This window comes from Salmo salar, chromosome 20 (assembly GCF_965601325.2).
Source record: "Salmo salar chromosome 20, fSalSal1, whole genome shotgun sequence".
In the NCBI taxonomy this organism is placed as follows: Eukaryota; Metazoa; Chordata; class Actinopteri; order Salmoniformes; family Salmonidae; genus Salmo; species Salmo salar.
Window position 1 is genome coordinate 64750182 of NC_138310.1, and position 18906 is coordinate 64769087.

Here is an 18906-nt window from a genome sequence, read left to right on the forward strand (position 1 = left end):
CAATCAGCTTTTATGATGCTGATAAAGATAGTACCTTTACAGATGGTCCCTAACTTTAAATTAATTCTCTCAAGATGCTGTTCCTGAGTCACATTACATTTGGTGTATCATTTTCCTGCAATATCTGCATAATTCTTCAGGAGTTAATATTATATTAGGCTATGTGAGAGGTTATAAACCAGGGATGGGCAACTAACCCCCCCCCCCCCCCCCCATCTTTTGTAGGCCTGCGGATCAAATTATTTGTGTTATTTGTTCAGTTGGAGGTTAGAAAAGTATAATACACAAGGTGCAATTTTGAAATTTGGTTAACATTTGTTTAGCAGTTTTTCTGTTGTTAGTCACTGTCAGTCACTCAATTAGCCCATGTCAGCTAAACATTATTGATTGGTAAGTTAGTCTAGTGGCCTGCTATCAAAACTTGTAGTAATCATGGTCGAATTACCGACTGGGGTGGGCCCCATATTGATTTTGTTAGTCACTCTCATTAAAAACTGCAAACATTTCTCTCTACCCTATGGCAAAATGTGTAGAATTGCGGGAAATTTGCTGTAAAACTGTAACAACAAAAAAATATGCCCCATAACAATTTTTTTCATTTTTTTTTCGCTGTCGAGGGGGCCCCCAAATGGCTAGGACCGGCTCTGACTGCATATTTGGGTATGGATGTGGGTATGGATGTGAGTATGGATATGGGTATGGATGTGGCTTTTGGGTGTGTTAGTGTGGATGTGGGTATGGATGTGGGTATAGATATGGATGTTCGTGTGGGTCGAGATATGGATGTGGGTGTGGATGTGGGTGTGGATGTGGGTATGGATGTGGGTGTGGGTATAGATGTGGGTATGGATGTGGGTATAGATGTGGATGTGGGTATAGATATGGATGTGGGTATGGATGTGGGTATAGATATGGATGTGGGTATGGATGTGGTATAGATATGGATGTGGGTGTGGGTCGAGATGTGGGTATGGATGTGGGTGTGGGTATAGATGTGGGTATGGATGTGGGTATAGATGTGGATGTGGGTATAGATATGGATGTGGGTATGGATGTGGGTATAGATATGGATGTGGTATAGATATGGATGTGGATGTGGTATAGATGTGGATGTGGTATAGATGTGGGTATGGATGTGGTATAGATATGGATGTGGTATAGATATGGATGTGGTATAGATGTGGATGTGGTATAGATGTGGGTATGGATGTGGTATAGATATGGATGTGGATGTGGTATAGATGTGGGTATGGATGTGGTATAGATATGGATGTGGGTATGGATGTGGATGTGGTATAGATGTGGGTATGGATGTGGTATAGATATATATGTGGGTATGGATGTGGATGTGGTATAGATGTGGGTATGGATGTGGTATAGATATGGATGTGGGTATGGATGTGGATGTGGTATAGATGTGGGTATGGATGTGGTATAGATATAGATGTGGTATAGATATGGAGTGGTGGGTATGGATGTGGATGTGGGTATATATATGGATGTGGTATATATATGGATGTGGTATAGATATGGATGTGGGTATGGATGTGGATGTGGTATAGATATGGATGTGGTATAGATATGGATGTGGGTATGGATGTGGATGTGGTATAGATGTGGGTATGGATGTGGTATAGATATGGATGTGGGTATGGATGTGGATGTGGTATAGATATGGATGTGGTATAGATATGGATGTGGTATAGATGTGGATGTGGTATAGATGTGGGTATGGATGTGGTATAGATATGGATGTGGATGTGGTATAGATGTGGGTATGGATGTGGTATAGATATGGATGTGGGTATGGATGTGGTATAGATGTGGGTATGGATGTGGTATAGATATATATGTGGGTATGGATGTGGATGTGGTATAGATGTGGGTATGGATGTGGTATAGATATGGATGTGGGTATGGATGTGGATGTGGTATAGATGTGGGTATGGATGTGGTATAGATATAGATGTGGTATAGATATGGATGTGGGTATGGATGTGGATGTGGGTATAGAGATGGATGTGGGTATAGAGATGGATGTGGTATAGATATGGATGTGGTATAGATATGGATGTGGGTATGGATGTGGATGTGGTATAGATATGGATGTGGTATAGATATGGATGTGGTATAGATATGGATGTGGTATAGATATGGATGTGGTATAGATATGGATGTGGTATAGATATGGATGTGGTATAGATGTGGGTATGGATGTGGTATAGATATGGATGTGGGTATGGATGTGGATGTGGTATAGATATGGATGTGGTATAGATGTGGATGTGGTATAGATGTGGATGTGGTATGGATGTGGTATAGATATGGATGTGGATGTGGTATAGATGTGGGTATGGATGTGGTATAGATATGGATGTGGGTATGGATGTGGTATAGATATAGATGTGGTATAGATGTGGATGTGGGTATAGAGATGGATGTGGTATAGATATGGATGTGGTATAGATATGGATGTGGATGTGGATGTGGTATAGATATGGATGTGGGTATGGATGTGGATGTGGTATAGATGTGGGTATGGATGTGGTATAGATATGGATGTGGGTATGGATGTGGATGTGGTATAGATATGGATGTGGTATAGATGTGGGTATGGATGTGGATGTGGTATAGATGTAGGTATAGATGTAGGTATGGATGTGGTATGGATGTGGGTATAGATGTGGATGTGGGTATAGATGTGGATGTGGGTATAGACATGGATGTGGGTATGGATGTGGTATAGATATGGATGTGGTATAGATATAGATGTGGGTATGGATGTGGATGTGGTATGTATGTGGTATAGATATGGATGTGGTATAGATATGGATGTGGATGTGGTATAGATGTGGGTATGGATGTGGGTATAGATATGGATGTGGTATAGATATGGATGTGGATGTGGTATAGATGTGGATATGGATGTGGATGTGGTATAGATGTAGGTATGGATGTGGTATAGATATGGATGTGGGTATGGATGTGGATGTGGTATAGATATGGATGTGGTATAGATATAGATGTGGGTATGGATGTGGATGTGGTATAGATGTGGGTATGGATGTGGTATAGATATGGATGTGGTATAGATATGGATGTGGTATAGATATGGATGTGGATGTGGTATAGATGTGGATATGGATGTGGTATAGATGTAGGTATGGATGTGGTATAGATATGGATGTGGGTATAGATGTGGATGTGGGTATGGATGTGGGTATAGATGTGGATGTGGGTATAGATATGGATGTGGGTATGGATGTGGTATAGATATGGATGTGGTATGATTAGATGTGGGTATGGATGTGGATGTGGTATAGATGTGGGTATGGATGTGGTATAGATATGGATGTGGTATAGATATAGATGTGGGTATGGATGTGGGTATGGATGTGGTATGGATGTGGTATAGATATGGATGTGGATGTGGGTATGGATGTGGTATAGATATGGATGTGGTATAGATATAGATGTGGGTATGGATGTGGTATAGATGTGGGTATGGATGTGGTATAGATGTGGGTATGGATGTGGTATAGATATGGATGTGGTATAGATATGGATGTGGATGTGGTATAGATGTGGGTATGGATGTGGTATAGATGTGGGTATGGATGTGGTATAGATGTGGATGTGGTATAGATGTGGGTATGGATGTGGTATAGATATGGATGTGGATGTGGTATAGATGTGGGTATGGATGTGGTATAGATATGGATGTGGTATAGATGTGGATGTGGTATAGATGTGGGTATGGATGTGGTATAGATATGGATGTGGATGTGGTATAGATGTGGGTATGGATGTGGTATAGATATGGATGTGGGTACACAGATCCGCGAGCCACTGTGGCCCCTCATGATGATTTCAGATTTTTGTTAGGCCCCACCCCCATCAAAGTTATAGACCTACAGTCAGTTTTCAGTTACTATTCAATTTAACCATCTGAACTGTATAGCTCCCTTGATGTGCTGGTCTTGCGTCCAAATTTATGGCGCCTCACAATCAGCACACAGAACATCTTTCCCAAACATTAGATTACTGTTTTGGCCCTCCCTTCTCTTTATTTTCAACTCTCCATTTTATAGCTTTTCTCTTATTGAAATAAACTCTGACATTGTCCTTTTTGCCTCAATGGATCGATGTTAACTTTTTCTGTCCAAGTTCCCAAAAGCATTTGGCAATTGGTGTGTATTTGGTGCATGTACAGTTAAGCCCTAATGCGTAGGCTTACGCACTAACAGCAGATAAAAATAATGAAAGAAAAACATCAATGGAGCCTGTAGACATGAATTGCACAATAATTCTGCATTTTTTATGCATTGTTTTCTCTGTATTCAACCCGCCAGCCACCCGCCCTTCATCCACACAATATTTCATGACCCTAAACCCAGATATAACCCCAGGGACTGCAGTTATGAGTCAACCCCTGCACCACTAGTGGGTGTGTGTTATTTTGTGTGTGTGTATGCGTGCAGGCCTGCCTGCCTGTGTGGAGGTTAGTTGTGGCTCCTGGGTGTCCATGTGGAAGCTCACCCACAGCCTGTTCCACACACACACATACCTAAACGCTGGCTAATTAGCTCCTCTAATTGTCTCCGTCTCCCCTTGGGCCTCTGCGGGCTTGCCACGGTAACAGAGAGGCCTGGACCCCTCACTCAGCCAATAGCAGGCCTCCTCCCAGCACACCCCCTGGGATGATAATGATGGTGTGTGTGTCGTGCTTGCGTGTGCTCCAGTTGAACCCTGCCCTATCACGGGTCCAGGCGGGCCAACTAATAACACCCCCTGGGTTAACTGACAAAGCCTGGTAGTGGATAAACAACATGGGGCCATCACAGGGGTGCTGTGTGATGGTGTTCCTATACATCAGAAGCCCCTGGTCACACCTTGAACCCCTAAACCCCAGGCATAGGTCCGCTGAGACCACTTTGTTCCACCAGGAGGGGGAGAGAGAGAGTGTGAGTGTGTGAGAGAGAAGGGTGAGAGTAAGAGAGGAGGAATGGGCAGGGAGAGAGGTGAGGAAGAGATGGGGTGGATTTGTATTGTTGTTCCACAGCAGGTATGCTTGCCAGCAGGGAGTGTATCTGTCTTACTGTGTTTGTATCTCTCTCATCCTGTGTCTCTGTGTGTTGATGTGTTTGTATTTATAGCTACCTGGGAGATGGCAGGTTCCATCTGGAGTCCATCATGATTGCAAACCCAGAGATACCTGCCTACAGGTAAATAATAACATGCATAGTAACTTTAACCCTTTACACTCGTGGGAATCAGCCTATGTGGATAGGGCTCAATTGAAATGTTTCTTAGAGAAGAAATATGGAAAGCCTATGCATAATCATCAAAAGGGAACAGTTTGGAGATAATGGGAAAATTATTAGCACAAGACCGAATCCAAACATTACACTGTTGATTTTATGTGCATTTTACATTACTGTACTTTTGGCTGCATTTGTTGATAACGAAATCAGAAAATACTCTGTATACATTCAGTAACATGATAAGAATATTCCAGGAAAATGTGGGGTAGGTGTTACATAAGACAAAACAATGACAAGGGTTTGAGTGAGAGGACTAACTGGTGTCTCCAAGATATCACACACTTTTGCGAAGTGTGCCCAGTTCCTACATAATTTCAATGCACTTTTATGACTCAAAGAAGAGTCAACTATAAGGTGCTATGTTGAGGAACTAGAGGAATCCGACTGGAAGTTTTGTTTGGAACACAGCCCTGCATCCCTGCCTTTACATAATTACTGTTGTTGTTTACGCATTCCAAAAACAGTCCATTATAAATCACAGTCTGGTCAGGTGAGCATGATTTGAAAGCGTGTTCTATTGCCAACATGGTTACAAAGTACGATCTTACAGTGTTAGGCTTTCACAAGGCAATTCAGAGAAGCAGATCATAAACTTGATTTATTAGGATCCCAATTAGCCGACGCCTATGGCGACTGCTAGTCTTACTGGGCTCTGACACATAATGAAAAAGACATTACAGATAAGACTTTACGATTCACATACATTTAAAAACATTAACATGTAGTGTGTGCATCTATCAGTTTTACAGATATGTCAGTACATACACACAACAAGTAGGTCACATGGGGAGAGGCGTTGTGCCGTGAAGTGTTGCTTTATTTCCCTCACTCAGACAACCAAACATTTTGCAAAAGTTGCCCAATTAACTGGAGGGATGGGGGCAACTTCTTGTCGGTCAAAACCAACAGTGTGCTGTGAAGTGGGAGACCTGGAGCTCTGACGCAATGTACTGCATGTTACTGTACAGCCACTGCGGTCCAATTTAGGCGCTATTTTCAACCCGTATACTGGTACAAGTGTAAAGAGCTAATCAAGTACTGTGTGTACCATTTACAGTACTGTGAAGTATTTGCCCCCTTTCTAATTTTCTCGACTTTTGCATATTTTTAAACTGAATGTTATCAGATCTTCAACCAAACCTAACATTAGATAAAGGGAACCTTTGTGAACAAATAACACAACAATTACATACTTATTTCATTTATTTCATAAAAGTTATACTTTTGACTCATCTGTCCATTGAACATTCTTCCAAGAGTCATCCAGGTGTCATCCAGGTGCTTCCAGGTGCTTTTTGGCAAGCTTGAGTCAACTTTTTGGCCGAGATGGGTCCCATTATGTCTGACGAAAACCAAACACTGCATTCCACAGTAAGAACTTCATATCAACGGTCAAGCATGGTGGTGGTAGTTTAAGGGTTTGGGGATGCTTTGCTGCCTCAGGACCTGGATGACTTGCCTTAATAGAAGGAACCATGAATTCTCCTCTGTATCAGAGAATTCTACAGGAGAATGTCAGGCCATCCTTCTGTGAGCTGAAGCTGAAGCGCAGCTGGGTCATGCAGCAAGACAATGATCCAAAACACACAATCAAGTCTACATGAAAATGGTTAAAAAGAAACACATTTGAAGGTTTTGAATTGCTTAGTCAAAGTCCAGACCTAACCCCAATTGATGTGTTGTGGCAGGACATGAAACGAGCAGTTCATGCTTGAAAACTCACATGTCACTGAGTTAAAGCAGTTCTGCATGCAGGAGTGGGCCAGAATTCCTCCACAGCGTTGTGAGAGACTGATCAACAACTACAGGAAGCATTTGGTTGCAGTCATTGCAGCTAAAGATGGCACAACCAGTTATTGAGTGTAAGGGGGCAATAATTTTTTCACACAGGGAAATTGGGTGCTGCATAACTTTGTTCATTAAATAAATAAAACAAGTATTCCATTTTTTTTGTTGTTATTTGTAAACTCAGGTTCTCTTGATCTAATATTAGGTTTTGGTTGAAAATCTGATAACGTTCAATATCAAAAATAGAGAAAATCAGAAAAGGGGGCGAATACTTTTTCACGGCACTGTATATTAATATACAGTGTACCGCTGTGGATGAGTCTGACATAGATTACAGAATGTCATTATTGTCAGTAATACACAGGATTAATGTGACATGGTTCACCTTGTGGTAGGTTGTCTTCATGGTGTCATTGCCACTCAGCTGTATTGGCGTGAAACAGTATTTATATGAGATCTTGTTTGTGAAGTGAAATTGTGTTTGTGTTATGAACGTATGCACTACTGCCCTCCTCTCAGGCTCTCTAATAAACAAGATGATAATCTCAAGATGTGCTGAGCTGAGCTCTCCTGGTAGAGAGAGAAAGATTAGATTCTCTAAAATGCCACTATTTTCTCTCAGATAACTGCCTTAATACTTGATGGATTTTCATGATTGGATTTTCTCTTCTTGCCTGTCAATCCTCGAGGTAACCTGTTGTGAACAATACACACTAATGTGTGTGTGTGTGTGTGTGTGTGTTTAGGTACGACCCGTACAGTAAGATATTCTCCAGGGAGTACTATGACCATGAAGCCATGCGGTCCATCCGGCTCCAGGCTATCGACAAAGCTCGCTCTGCCCAGAGATGGGGCCTGATCCTGGGCACGCTGGGCCGGCAGGGCAACCCTAAGGTCATGGAGGTATGAGCCTGCATCTCAGAGATTTCACACTTATCCTGATTCTACCCCTTCCTCACACTCTGAGACCTTCACATATACAATGATGTGTAATACGTTTTGTGGGGCACAGCTTCTATCAGTTACTCAGACAAGCCTGTGAAGACTGTAGAGTGTAAAGCCAAACCACACCACTACCTCCATCAGTTGGCATTTGGCAGGTGTGTGTGTGTGTGTGTGCCGGGGGGTCTTCATCGATCGGTCCTACATGGGGGGGGGTTGGATCCCTAGCCTGCTCTCAAGCCTGCCCCCCCCAGCACTCTTCCCTTTGTTCTCTCCTCCATTTGATCTGCCTGCTTTTTGTTTTCCTCTCATGCGTTGTGTTTGACTTTGTTTGGGATTCTTCCTCCTCGTCCTCGCCTCATTCGTTTCTCTAATTGGTATGCTGGGAGGAAGAGACAGAGAGAGACTGAGAGAAGCATAGCGTTTTCTGTCATCTCTCCTCTCCTCTTGCTGTCAGATTATATTTTAAAACCAAACCCAGGTTTCTCCTGTCATTTCCCCCCCAATTTTCAAACCTGTATGAAAACTTTGCATCTTATCCACATACAGTAGTCAGACAGACAGATGAAGGTATTCCAAAAGAATGTCTTACTGCTTTCTTACAGTAGTGTCACCAGTTCTACCCCTCATTGGGCCAGTGTTTAGATTAAGTGGTTGAGTTGTGTGATATGCCTTGGTCTGGACAGGACTGTATAATCTCAGATAACAACCCAGGCTGTCATAGTAAAGAGTGAGAAATAACACACTACAGAACAGAGAATCTCAGTGTGGCTGGCTGCAGAGGTTTATCTCTCTATGCTAACCGTTAGGGAATCTTTTTGAAGTTGACGTTCTGAACACGGCCTTAACACTTGGTCCAGCGGGTCCTCTTCAAAGACATTCACATTCAGTTATTGGGTGGTGATGTGTTTAATATGTTGATGTTATTGGGTGGTGGTGTGTTTAATATGGTGATGTTATTGGGTGGTGATGTGTTTAATATGGTGATGTTATTGGGTGGTGATGTGTTTAATATGTTGATGTTATTGGGTGGTGATGTGTTTAATATGGTGATGTTATTGGGTGATGATGTGTGTTATCTAGTGATGTTATTGGGTGGTGATGTGTTTAATATGGTGATGTTATTGGGTGGTGATGTGTTTAATATGGTGATGTTATTGGGTGGTGATGTGTTTTATCTAGTGATGTTATTGGGTGGTGATGTGTTTAATATGTTGATGTTATTGGGTGGTGATGTGTTTAATATGGTGATGTTATTGGGTGATGATGTGTTTTATCTAGTGATGTTATTGGGTGGTGATGTGTTTAATATGTTGATGTTATTGGGTGATGATGTGTTTAATATGTTGATGTTATTGGGTGGTGATGTGTTTAATATGTTGATGTTATTGGGTGGTGATGTGTTTTATCTAGTGATGTTATTGGGTGGTGATGTGTTTAATATGGTGATGTTATTGGGTGGTGGTGTGTTTTATCTAGTGATGTTATTGGGTGGTGATGTGTTTAATATGGTGATGTTATTGGGTGGTGATGTGTTTTATCTAGTGATGTTATTGGGTGGTGATGTGTTTTATCTAGTGATGTTATTGGGTGGTGATGTGTTTAATATGGTGATGTTATTGGGTGATGATGTGTGTTATCTAGTGATGTTATTGGGTGGTGGTGTGTTTTATCTAGTGATGTTATTGGGTGGTGGTGTGTTTAATATGGTGATGTTATTGGGTGGTGATGTGTTTTATCTAGTGATGTTATTGGGTGGTGATGTGTTTTATCTAGTGATGTTATTGGGTGGTGATGTGTTTAATATGTTGTTATTGGGTGGTGATGTGTTTTATCTAGTGATGTTATTGGGTGGTGATGTGTTTTATCTAGTGATTTTATTGGGTGGTGATGTGTTTTATCTAGTGATGTTATTGGGTGGTGATGTGTTTAATATGTTGATGTTATTGGGTGGTGATGTGTTTTATCTAGTGATGTTATTGGGTGGTGATGTGTTTAATATGTTGATGTTATTGGGTGGTGATGTGTTTTATCTAGTGATGTTATTGGGTGGTGATGTGTTTAATATGTTGATGTTATTGGGTGGTGATGTTTAATATGTTGATGTTATTGGGTGGTGATGTGTTTTATCTAGTGATGTTATTGGGTGGTGATGTGTTTAATATGTTGATGTTATTGGGTGGTGATGTGTTTTATCTAGTGATGTTATTGGGTGGTGATGTGTTTAATATGTTGATGTTATTGGGTGGTGATGTGTTTAATATGTTGATGTTATTGGGTGGTGATGTGTTTTATCTAGTGATGTTATTGGGTGGTGATGTGTTTAATATGTTGATGTTATTGGGTGGTGATGTGTTTTATCTAGTGATGTTATTGGGTGGTGATGTGTTTAATATGTTGATGTTATTGGGTGGTGATGTGTTTTATCTAGTGATGTTATTGGGTGGTGATGTGTTTAATATGTTGATGTTATTGGGTGGTGATGTGTTTTATCTAGTGATGTTATTGGGTGGTGATGTGTTTAATATGTTGATGTTATTGGGTGGTGATGTGTTTTATCTAGTGATGTTATTGGGTGGTGATGTGTTTAATATGGTGATGTTATTGGGTGGTGATGTGTTTAATATGTTGATGTTATTGGGTGGTGATGTGTTTAATATGTTGATGTTATTGGGTGGTGATGTGTTTTATCTAGTGATGTTATTGGGTGGTGATGTGTTTTATCTAGTGATGTTATTGGGTGGTGATGTGTTTAATATGGTGATGTTATTGGGTGGTGATGTGTTTAATATGTTGATGTTATTGGGTGGTGATGTGTTTAATATGTTGATGTTATTGGGTGGTGATGTGTGTTATCTAGTGATGTTATTGGGTGGTGATGTGTTTAATATGTTGATGTTATTGGGTGGTGATGTGTTTTATCTAGTGATGTTATTGGGTGGTGATGTGTTTTATCTAGTGATGTTATTGGGTGGTGATGTGTTTTATCTAGTGATGTTATTGGGTGGTGATGTGTTTAATATGTTGATGTTATTGGGTGGTGATGTGTTTAATATGTTGATGTTATTGGGTGGTGATGTGTTTTATCTAGTGATGTTATTGGGTGGTGATGTGTTTTATCTAGTGATGTTATTGGGTGGTGATGTGTTTTATCTAGTGATGTTATTGGGTGGTGATGTGTTTAATATGTTGATGTTATTGGGTGGTGATGTGTTTAATATGTTGATGTTATTGGGTGGTGATGTGTTTAATATGTTGATGTTATTGGGTGGTGATGTGTTTAATATGGTGATGTTATTGGGTTGTTTTCTCCAGTATCGCTGGGCTCCATCATTGAGGGCTAGCTGTGTTAATTAGCCATATTATTAGTATTATTAGCTGGTTAACTAACTCAGAAACACTAGACTGGGGAGCTCTGAAGGACCTTTGAAGGATCCTCTAGTGGATCAGCAGAACGAGTGGGGGTGTGTGTTGTGTGTGTAGCTGTATAGGCAGGCAACACAGACAGGTCTCTTGTGAGTCCAAGGCCTGCCGAAACACACACACACACGTGTTCTTCGTGTGGGCTCGAAGCTAGTGTGACCATACTCTCCCTCTCTCCATCATCCTACTCTCATCACTCCTCATTCTTTGTATTTCTCTCTCGCTCTGTTTCTCTCTGTCTTTCCATCATAGCACCTGGAATCCAAGCTTGAGTCTCTTGGCAAGTCCTTCACTCGAGTGCTGCTGTCTGAGATTTTCCCCAGCAAGCTGGACCTGATGGCAGAAGTGGATGCGTGAGTCTACAGCACACACACACACACACACACACACACACACACACACACACACACACACACACACACACACACACACAGACGGTGAAAGGCAGTGAGAATGTTTTGAGACTTGTCCTCTTGTCTTTGATACATATCCCTGATATACACAGAGACACCATCTGAAATGCTCTGTCATCCAACACTGTTATCCAGCGAGGCACAGTCATTAATGTCTTCAAAAGAAAACTCCAAAAGTTTGTAAAGTGAAACCGCTCGTGCTCAAGTCACTTTGATTTCTATGACTGTCTGTCTGGCTGGCTGGCAGAAAGAAGAGGGCAAGGAGGAGGTAGTGAGACACTGATGTGCAGAAGAGCTCTCTGAGAGACACAAATGCACACATTCTCCACAGTCCACACTCTCAGCAGATTGGCCTCTCACTGTGGAGTCATGAGTAGTGCGATGTGTGAGGGAGGAGTGTGTGAAGGAGGGACAGAAGGTCTGAGAGAGATGGTGAGAAAGGAGGGAGAGAGATCAGGGGAAGCAGAGGTAGTTGAGGAGGAGAGAGGGTGATAAAAGGAGGTGTTTGCTGCTCTTGTTTTTTTGGTGCTGTGATATCACCACTCCAAGGCAGTTACGCAAAACAGGGAATTCATAAGCCTGGCACGACTCAAACTGGACAAAATATTCACAGGCGATTCACAGGCACCTGTTTAGACAGCTTAGAGGCTGTAAATTAAGAGCTCAGAGTGGGACGCAAAATAACTGCTTTTCAAATGTTATGCAGAGAGCTGCCAGAGTAGGGTCGCTCAGTCAGTAGATGGTGACAGGGATGACTCAACAGGTCGCTCAGTCAGTAGATGGTGACAGGGATGACTCAACAGGGCTCTCAGTCAGTAGATGGTGACAGGGATGACTCAACAGGTCGCTCAGTCAGTAGATGGTGACAGGGATGACTCAACAGGGCTCTCAGTCAGTAGATGGTGACAGGGATGACTCAACAGGTCGCTCAGTCAGTAGATGGTGACAGGGATGACTCAACAGGTCGCTCAGTCAGTAGATGGTGACAGGGATGACTCAACAGGTCGCTCAGTCAGTAGATGGTGACAGGGATGACTCAACAGGTCGCTCAGTCAGTAGATGGTGACAGGGATGACTCAACAGGGCTCTCAGTCAGTAGATGGTGACAGGGATGACTCAACAGGGCTCTCAGTCAGTAGATGGTGACAGGGATGACTCAACAGGTCGCTCAGTCAGTAGATGGTGACGGGGATGACTCAACAGGTCGCTCAGTCAGTAGATGGTGACAGGGATGACTCAACAGGGCTCTCAGTCAGTAGATGGTGACAGGGATGACTCAACAGGGCTCTCAGTCAGTAGATGGTGACAGGGATGACTCAACAGGGCTCTCAGTCAGTAGATGGTGACAGGGATGACTCAACAGGGCTCTCAGTCAGTAGATGGTGACAGGGATGACTCAACAGGGCTCTCAGTCAGTAGATGGTGACGGGGATGACTCAACAGGTCGCTCAGTCAGTAGATGGTGACAGGGATGACTCAACAGGGCTCTCAGTCAGTAGATGGTGACAGGGATGACTCAACAGGGCTCTCAGTCAGTAGATGGTGACAGGGATGACTCAACAGGTCGCTCAGTCAGTAGATGGTGACGGGGATGACTCAACAGGTCGCTCAGTCAGTAGATGGTGACGGGGATGACTCAACAGGTCGCTCAGTCAGTAGATGGTGACGGGGATGACTCAACAGGGCTCTCAGTCAGTAGATGGTGACGGGGATGACTCAACAGGGCTTTCAGTCAGTAGATGGTGACAGGGATGACTCAACAGGTCGCTCAGTCAGTAGATGGTGACAGGGATGACTCAACAGGTCGCTCAGTCAGTAGATGGTGACAGGGATGACTCAACAGGGCGCTCAGTCAGTAGATGGTGACAGGGATGACTCAACAGGTCGCTCAGTCAGTAGATGGTGACAGGGATGACTCAACAGGTCGCTCAGTCAGTAGATGGTGACAGGGATGACTCAACAGGTCGCTCAGTCAGTAGATGGTGACAGGGATGACTCAACAGGTCGCTCAGTCAGTAGATGGTGACAGGGATGACTCAACAGGGCTCTCAGTCAGTAGATGGTGACAGGGATGACTCAACAGGTCGCTCAGTCAGTAGATGGTGACAGGGATGACTCAACAGGTCGCTCAGTCAGTAGATGGTGACAGGGATGACTCAACAGGGCTCTCAGTCAGTAGATGGTGACGGGGATGACTCAACAGGTCGCTCAGTCAGTAGATGGTGACAGGGATGACTCAACAGGGCTCTCAGTCAGTAGATGGTGACAGGGATGACTCAACAGGGCTCTCAGTCAGTAGATGGTGACAGGGATGACTCAACAGGGCTCTCAGTCAGTAGATGGTGACAGGGATGACTCAACAGGTCGCTCAGTCAGTAGATGGTGACAGGGATGACTCAACAGGTCGCTCAGTCAGTAGATGGTGACAGGGATGACTCAACAGGTCGCTCAGTCAGTAGATGGTGACAGGGATGACTCAACAGGTCGCTCAGTCAGTAGATGGTGACGGGGATGACTCAACAGGGCTCTCAGTCAGTAGATGGTGACAGGGATGACTCAACAGGGCTCTCAGTCAGTAGATGGTGACAGGGATGACTCAACAGGGCTCTCAGTCAGTAGATGGTGACAGGGATGACTCAACAGGGCTCTCAGTCAGTAGATGGTGACAGGGATGACTCAACAGGGCTCGCAGTCATCATCCCTTTTGTTTCAGCCCTATGATGCCAAAGGGTAGACTGGGGTCACAGTGAGGATGTTACAGGAATGACATTAAAAGTTTTATATTACAGGGAAGACGTGACAGGAATGGCGTGACGGCTGACATTACAGGGCTATCTCAGTGCTACACGGCTCTCAGCAGGACCCCAGATAATGAGAATGGTCCTGAGGTGGCTCTGCAGAGGTGTTAGAGTAGAGGCCTGATCAGAAATACATATTTCAGAGAGAAGATGTGGTATATTATTTACCACTTTCTTGCAAGTATACCCCTTTTATACAACTGGCAAATTGGGATGGGCATCTTGTTAAACCAAGGGGGCTGTTTGTATTGCAAATTAAGGAGGTGTTAAACAATGGAAGTGTAAATGAATTTACTTGCAAAGAAGCAGAGAACCGTTTACACAGACCCGATACCTGTATTTTGGTAACAGGGTCTGTGACAATGCAGGAATCATGACTAGGTACCCCCCCCCCCCTTTCAGATGTACCAAAAAGCAGGTTAAAAGAAGCAGGCATGATACATTAGTAGGATCTTTATCTGTGTATGAAAGGGCTAAGAGAGACTAAGGGGTTGTTAATTATTTGAATGAGATTACTTTTTTAGGTAGGCAATCCGGAATAGTCAGGACGATGAGTGTGATTGGCCCACAGCAGGAGATGACTAGCCTAGACAAAACCGCTGGTCCAACTCAGTGTTGGATGTGATTTTCTGAACTTTCCTCTATTTAGCCTAGCAGTATTTGGAATTAGATTTGGCGGAGAGTATCTACCTCCATTGATTCCTGGGTTTGACAAAAACACAAACACCCTACGGGAGACAAATAGAAATCACAAAAAGTCTTAAAGCCAGACACTTCAAGATGCATCCTTTGAAAGAAAGTTTTATTTGTGTTCTGAACCCCCATTCGGGACAGTGCTTACCTTTGGGCACAGAATGAAAGGCAGTGCAGCCTGGCTGCGGAGAGGAGTGGAGAGGAGTACAGAAAAAGAAGGGAGGGAGAGAGAAGGTGTACTAGCCCACACAGTGCAGGGGAGAGGCCCTCTCTCTCCCATTCGTGACACACCACACACACTCCGACATACAGAGAAACCATTAGCAAACACTTTAAAGTGTGTAATTAGATTCCTGCCTGATTTTAACCATTGTGCAGATATCTGGCAGACCCACACACAGTTATCTCAACTGGTTCACAAATACCCTGCAATGTGTTATGCCATTTTACCACAAATCATTTGCATTTTCTCTTCACCCATATTCCAATCAAATTTCCTGTTTTAATATTTTTTATTTTATTAAAGTGACCATTTTCCTGAGATATCGAGAGAAGAGGTTAATTGTTTTTGCCTGTCTTGGTCCAGGCTGCTAGGATAACTGAAGGGCAGCAGCTTTGCAGGTGGAGGGAGGTCTGCCTAAGTGTGCATCCCAAATGGCACCCTATTCCCTATATTGTGCACTTCTTTTGACCAGAGACGTTTGCTGTAGAGGGAATAGGGTGTCATTTGGGATGCATCCTAGCTGTTACTGGGGCTAATGTACCAGAGAAGCTAATGTAGCTGGACAGGGACAGGGCCTTAGTTCACACTGGGAACACTGGGGAACCCTTTAGGTTCTGTGGTCACTCCAACCCTCCCTGCCTCCCAAATGGCACCCTATTCCCTATTTAGTGCACTACTTTTCACCAAGGTCTCTCGGGCTCTGGTCAAAAGTAGTGCTCTATATAGGGGAAAAAGGTGCCATTTGGGATGCAAGCTGCGTGTGGTACCCTTCCCTCTCATTCAATTAAGTCTGCCTATCAGGCTGTCCTCCCTCTACCCCAGCTCACTGCAGGGTCCCCCATTCACAGAGAGTCATCAGGATTCTATTCACTTACTGATGGTGTCCTTCACAGGGCATGACTAGAGCTTCCTGTTTCCCTACACCCAGAGGGCTGCTAGGAAATGGACAGGGGAAATGGGGACACATTCAGAGGCAGTTGCTGTAGTAGACTGTGACTGGAGTTATCTTTACCTCTCCCTGTAGTAACCCCTCTCTCTGTCTTTTCTCTTCCATCTCTCTCTCCCTCTCCCCATCTCTCCCTCACTCTCTCTCTTTCTCCATCTCTCAGTCTATGCCCTGTGGTGAGGGTTCTGCGGTGAGTTAGGAAGATCTTAGCTCAGATCTTGGCTGTAAATTGAATTGTGTGGCGTGCTGGGTTCCTAGCCAGTATGGCACAACACATGCTCCCAGGCCAATCTGTTAAGAAACTGCTCCTAAAGAGGGAAGTAGGGATTGTCAAATCCTCCTTCCCTCCTCTTCTGTCCTTCGCTTCTCTCTCCTCCACTCCCATCCACTCATTGCTTGCCTTAAAGACATGCTCCGGTACTTTGGCTACAAAGAAAGTACACTGCTCAAAAAAATAAAGGGAACACTTAAACAGCACAATGTAACTCCAAGTCAATCACACTTCTGTGAAATCAAACTGTCCACTTAGGAAGCAACACTGATTGACAATAAATGTCACATGCTGTTGTGCAAATGGAATAGACAACAGGTGGAAATTATAGGCAATTAGCAAGACACCCCCAATAAAGGAGTGGTTCTGCAGGTGGGGACCACAGACCACTTCTCAGTTCCTATGCTTCCTGGCTGATGTTTTGGTCACTTTTGAATGCTGGCGGTGCTTTCACTCTAGTGGTAGCATGAGACGGAGTCTACAACCCACACAAGTGGCTCAGGTAGTGCAGCTCATCCAGGATGGCACATCAATGCGAGCTGTGGCAGGAAGGTTTGCTGTGTCTGTCAGCGTAGTGTCCAGAGCATGGAGGCGCTACCAGGAGACAGGCCAGTACATCAGGAGACGTGGAGGAGGCCGTAGGAGGGCAACAACCCAGCAGCAGGACCGCTACCTCCGCCTTTGTGCAAGGAGGAGCAGGAGGAGCACTGCCAGAGCCCTGCAAAATGACCTCCAGCAGGCCACAAATGTGCATGTGTGTGCTCAAACGGTCAGAAACAGACTCCATGAGGGTGGTATGAGGGCCCGACGTCCACAGGTGGGGGTTGTGCTTACAGCCCAACACCGTGCAGGACGTTTGGCATTTGCCAGAGAAGACCAAGATTAATAAGATTATTTCTTTCATTCAGATCTAGGATGTGTTGTTTAAGTGTTCCCTTTATTTTTTTGAGCAGTATATGTTTTAAACCTCCCGCTTTGGGCTGGATGTGTCAATGTGTAGTTCATACATTCATAATCTATGAGCAGAATTACTGTCTCAATTATCCATGAAATTCCTAGTTTGATAGCAACTGTTTTCTTTAAGTTGTGTTGCGCCATTTTCCCTACATTTTGCCCAGCGTTATCCAGTGAGGTTGCAGGGTGGGCTCAGTGGACAAGCAGAGCGGGGGGGGGGCAATGGCATGGTGCACAATTCTCAGGGGCCACTTTTGGCTTGTGAGCGCTACTTTCAAAACTACTGGCTGGGGAAACGTCTCACTTATTTGCCTTCCAAATTAGACTGGTGAATACACATTCATTAAGTTTTTGGGGAGATATTTTCCCCCCAAAAAGTATTATGATTTGAAAATGCCTAGCGTTTTGCCTGAGGGTTTGGAATATTTGAGTTAATCATGACAGAGACGAGGAGAGCAGGGTGGTTAGGGTGAAGCCCCAATCAATTCTACTGTTCAAGGAAGCAGCTCTGATTTAAGGCTCAGTCTGTTAAAAGGAAACAAACAGAGAGAGAGGATACGGAGATACACTTCTGCAGCAGTTGACGTTTAACTTGTATCCCTGAAGATGTTGCACGATGCCGTGTTTTAGAGCTATCATCTTTCTCCCTCCCCACCTTTCTGTACACCTGTGCACAGATTCTGAATCCATATATTTGTATTGAAATCTACCAAGGTGTGTGCGCTCTCATTCCTCACCGTGTCCATGTGAATACAGCTGAATCCATAAATGTGTCTGGTGTATTACTGGTGGCTGTCTGTCTTCGGAGATAGGCGGTACAGGGAGGGGCTGTCACCGTGGAGATGGAGCTGTGGATAGCATTGATTTGTGGAAGCTAACCTCTTTAACCCCGCTCTGCCTCTCCTCCCTCCATTCTCCCCCCAGCTGTTTACATCCTTCTCCTCATCCTTCACTCACACAATCACTAAGATAAACACGTCTCATTGCCAATCCCTCTCTCTCTCTCTCTCACCTTTCTTTTCCATCACCCCTCCCTCTCTCCATCTTTCTTTGTCTCTCTCCCTCTAGCAAACTGCCAGCCCCCCTCCCCTCTGTCTGTCTTGCTATGTAGGCTAGCTCCGTGGAGACTGG

General features: G+C 43.9%; 1 protein-coding gene across 1 annotated transcript in view; it reads left to right on the forward strand.

The window, feature by feature from the left end:
* The window catches only part of dph1 (diphthamide biosynthesis 1), a 97852-nt gene that overhangs the window by 69370 nt on the left and 9576 nt on the right, over positions 1–18906 (forward strand). The window contains exons 7-9 of the mRNA XM_014163047.3: positions 5157–5225; positions 7859–8015; positions 11730–11830. Coding sequence (XP_014018522.3) covers positions 5157–5225; positions 7859–8015; positions 11730–11830 — 327 coding nt within the window. The remainder of the gene's footprint in view (positions 1–5156; positions 5226–7858; positions 8016–11729; positions 11831–18906) is intronic.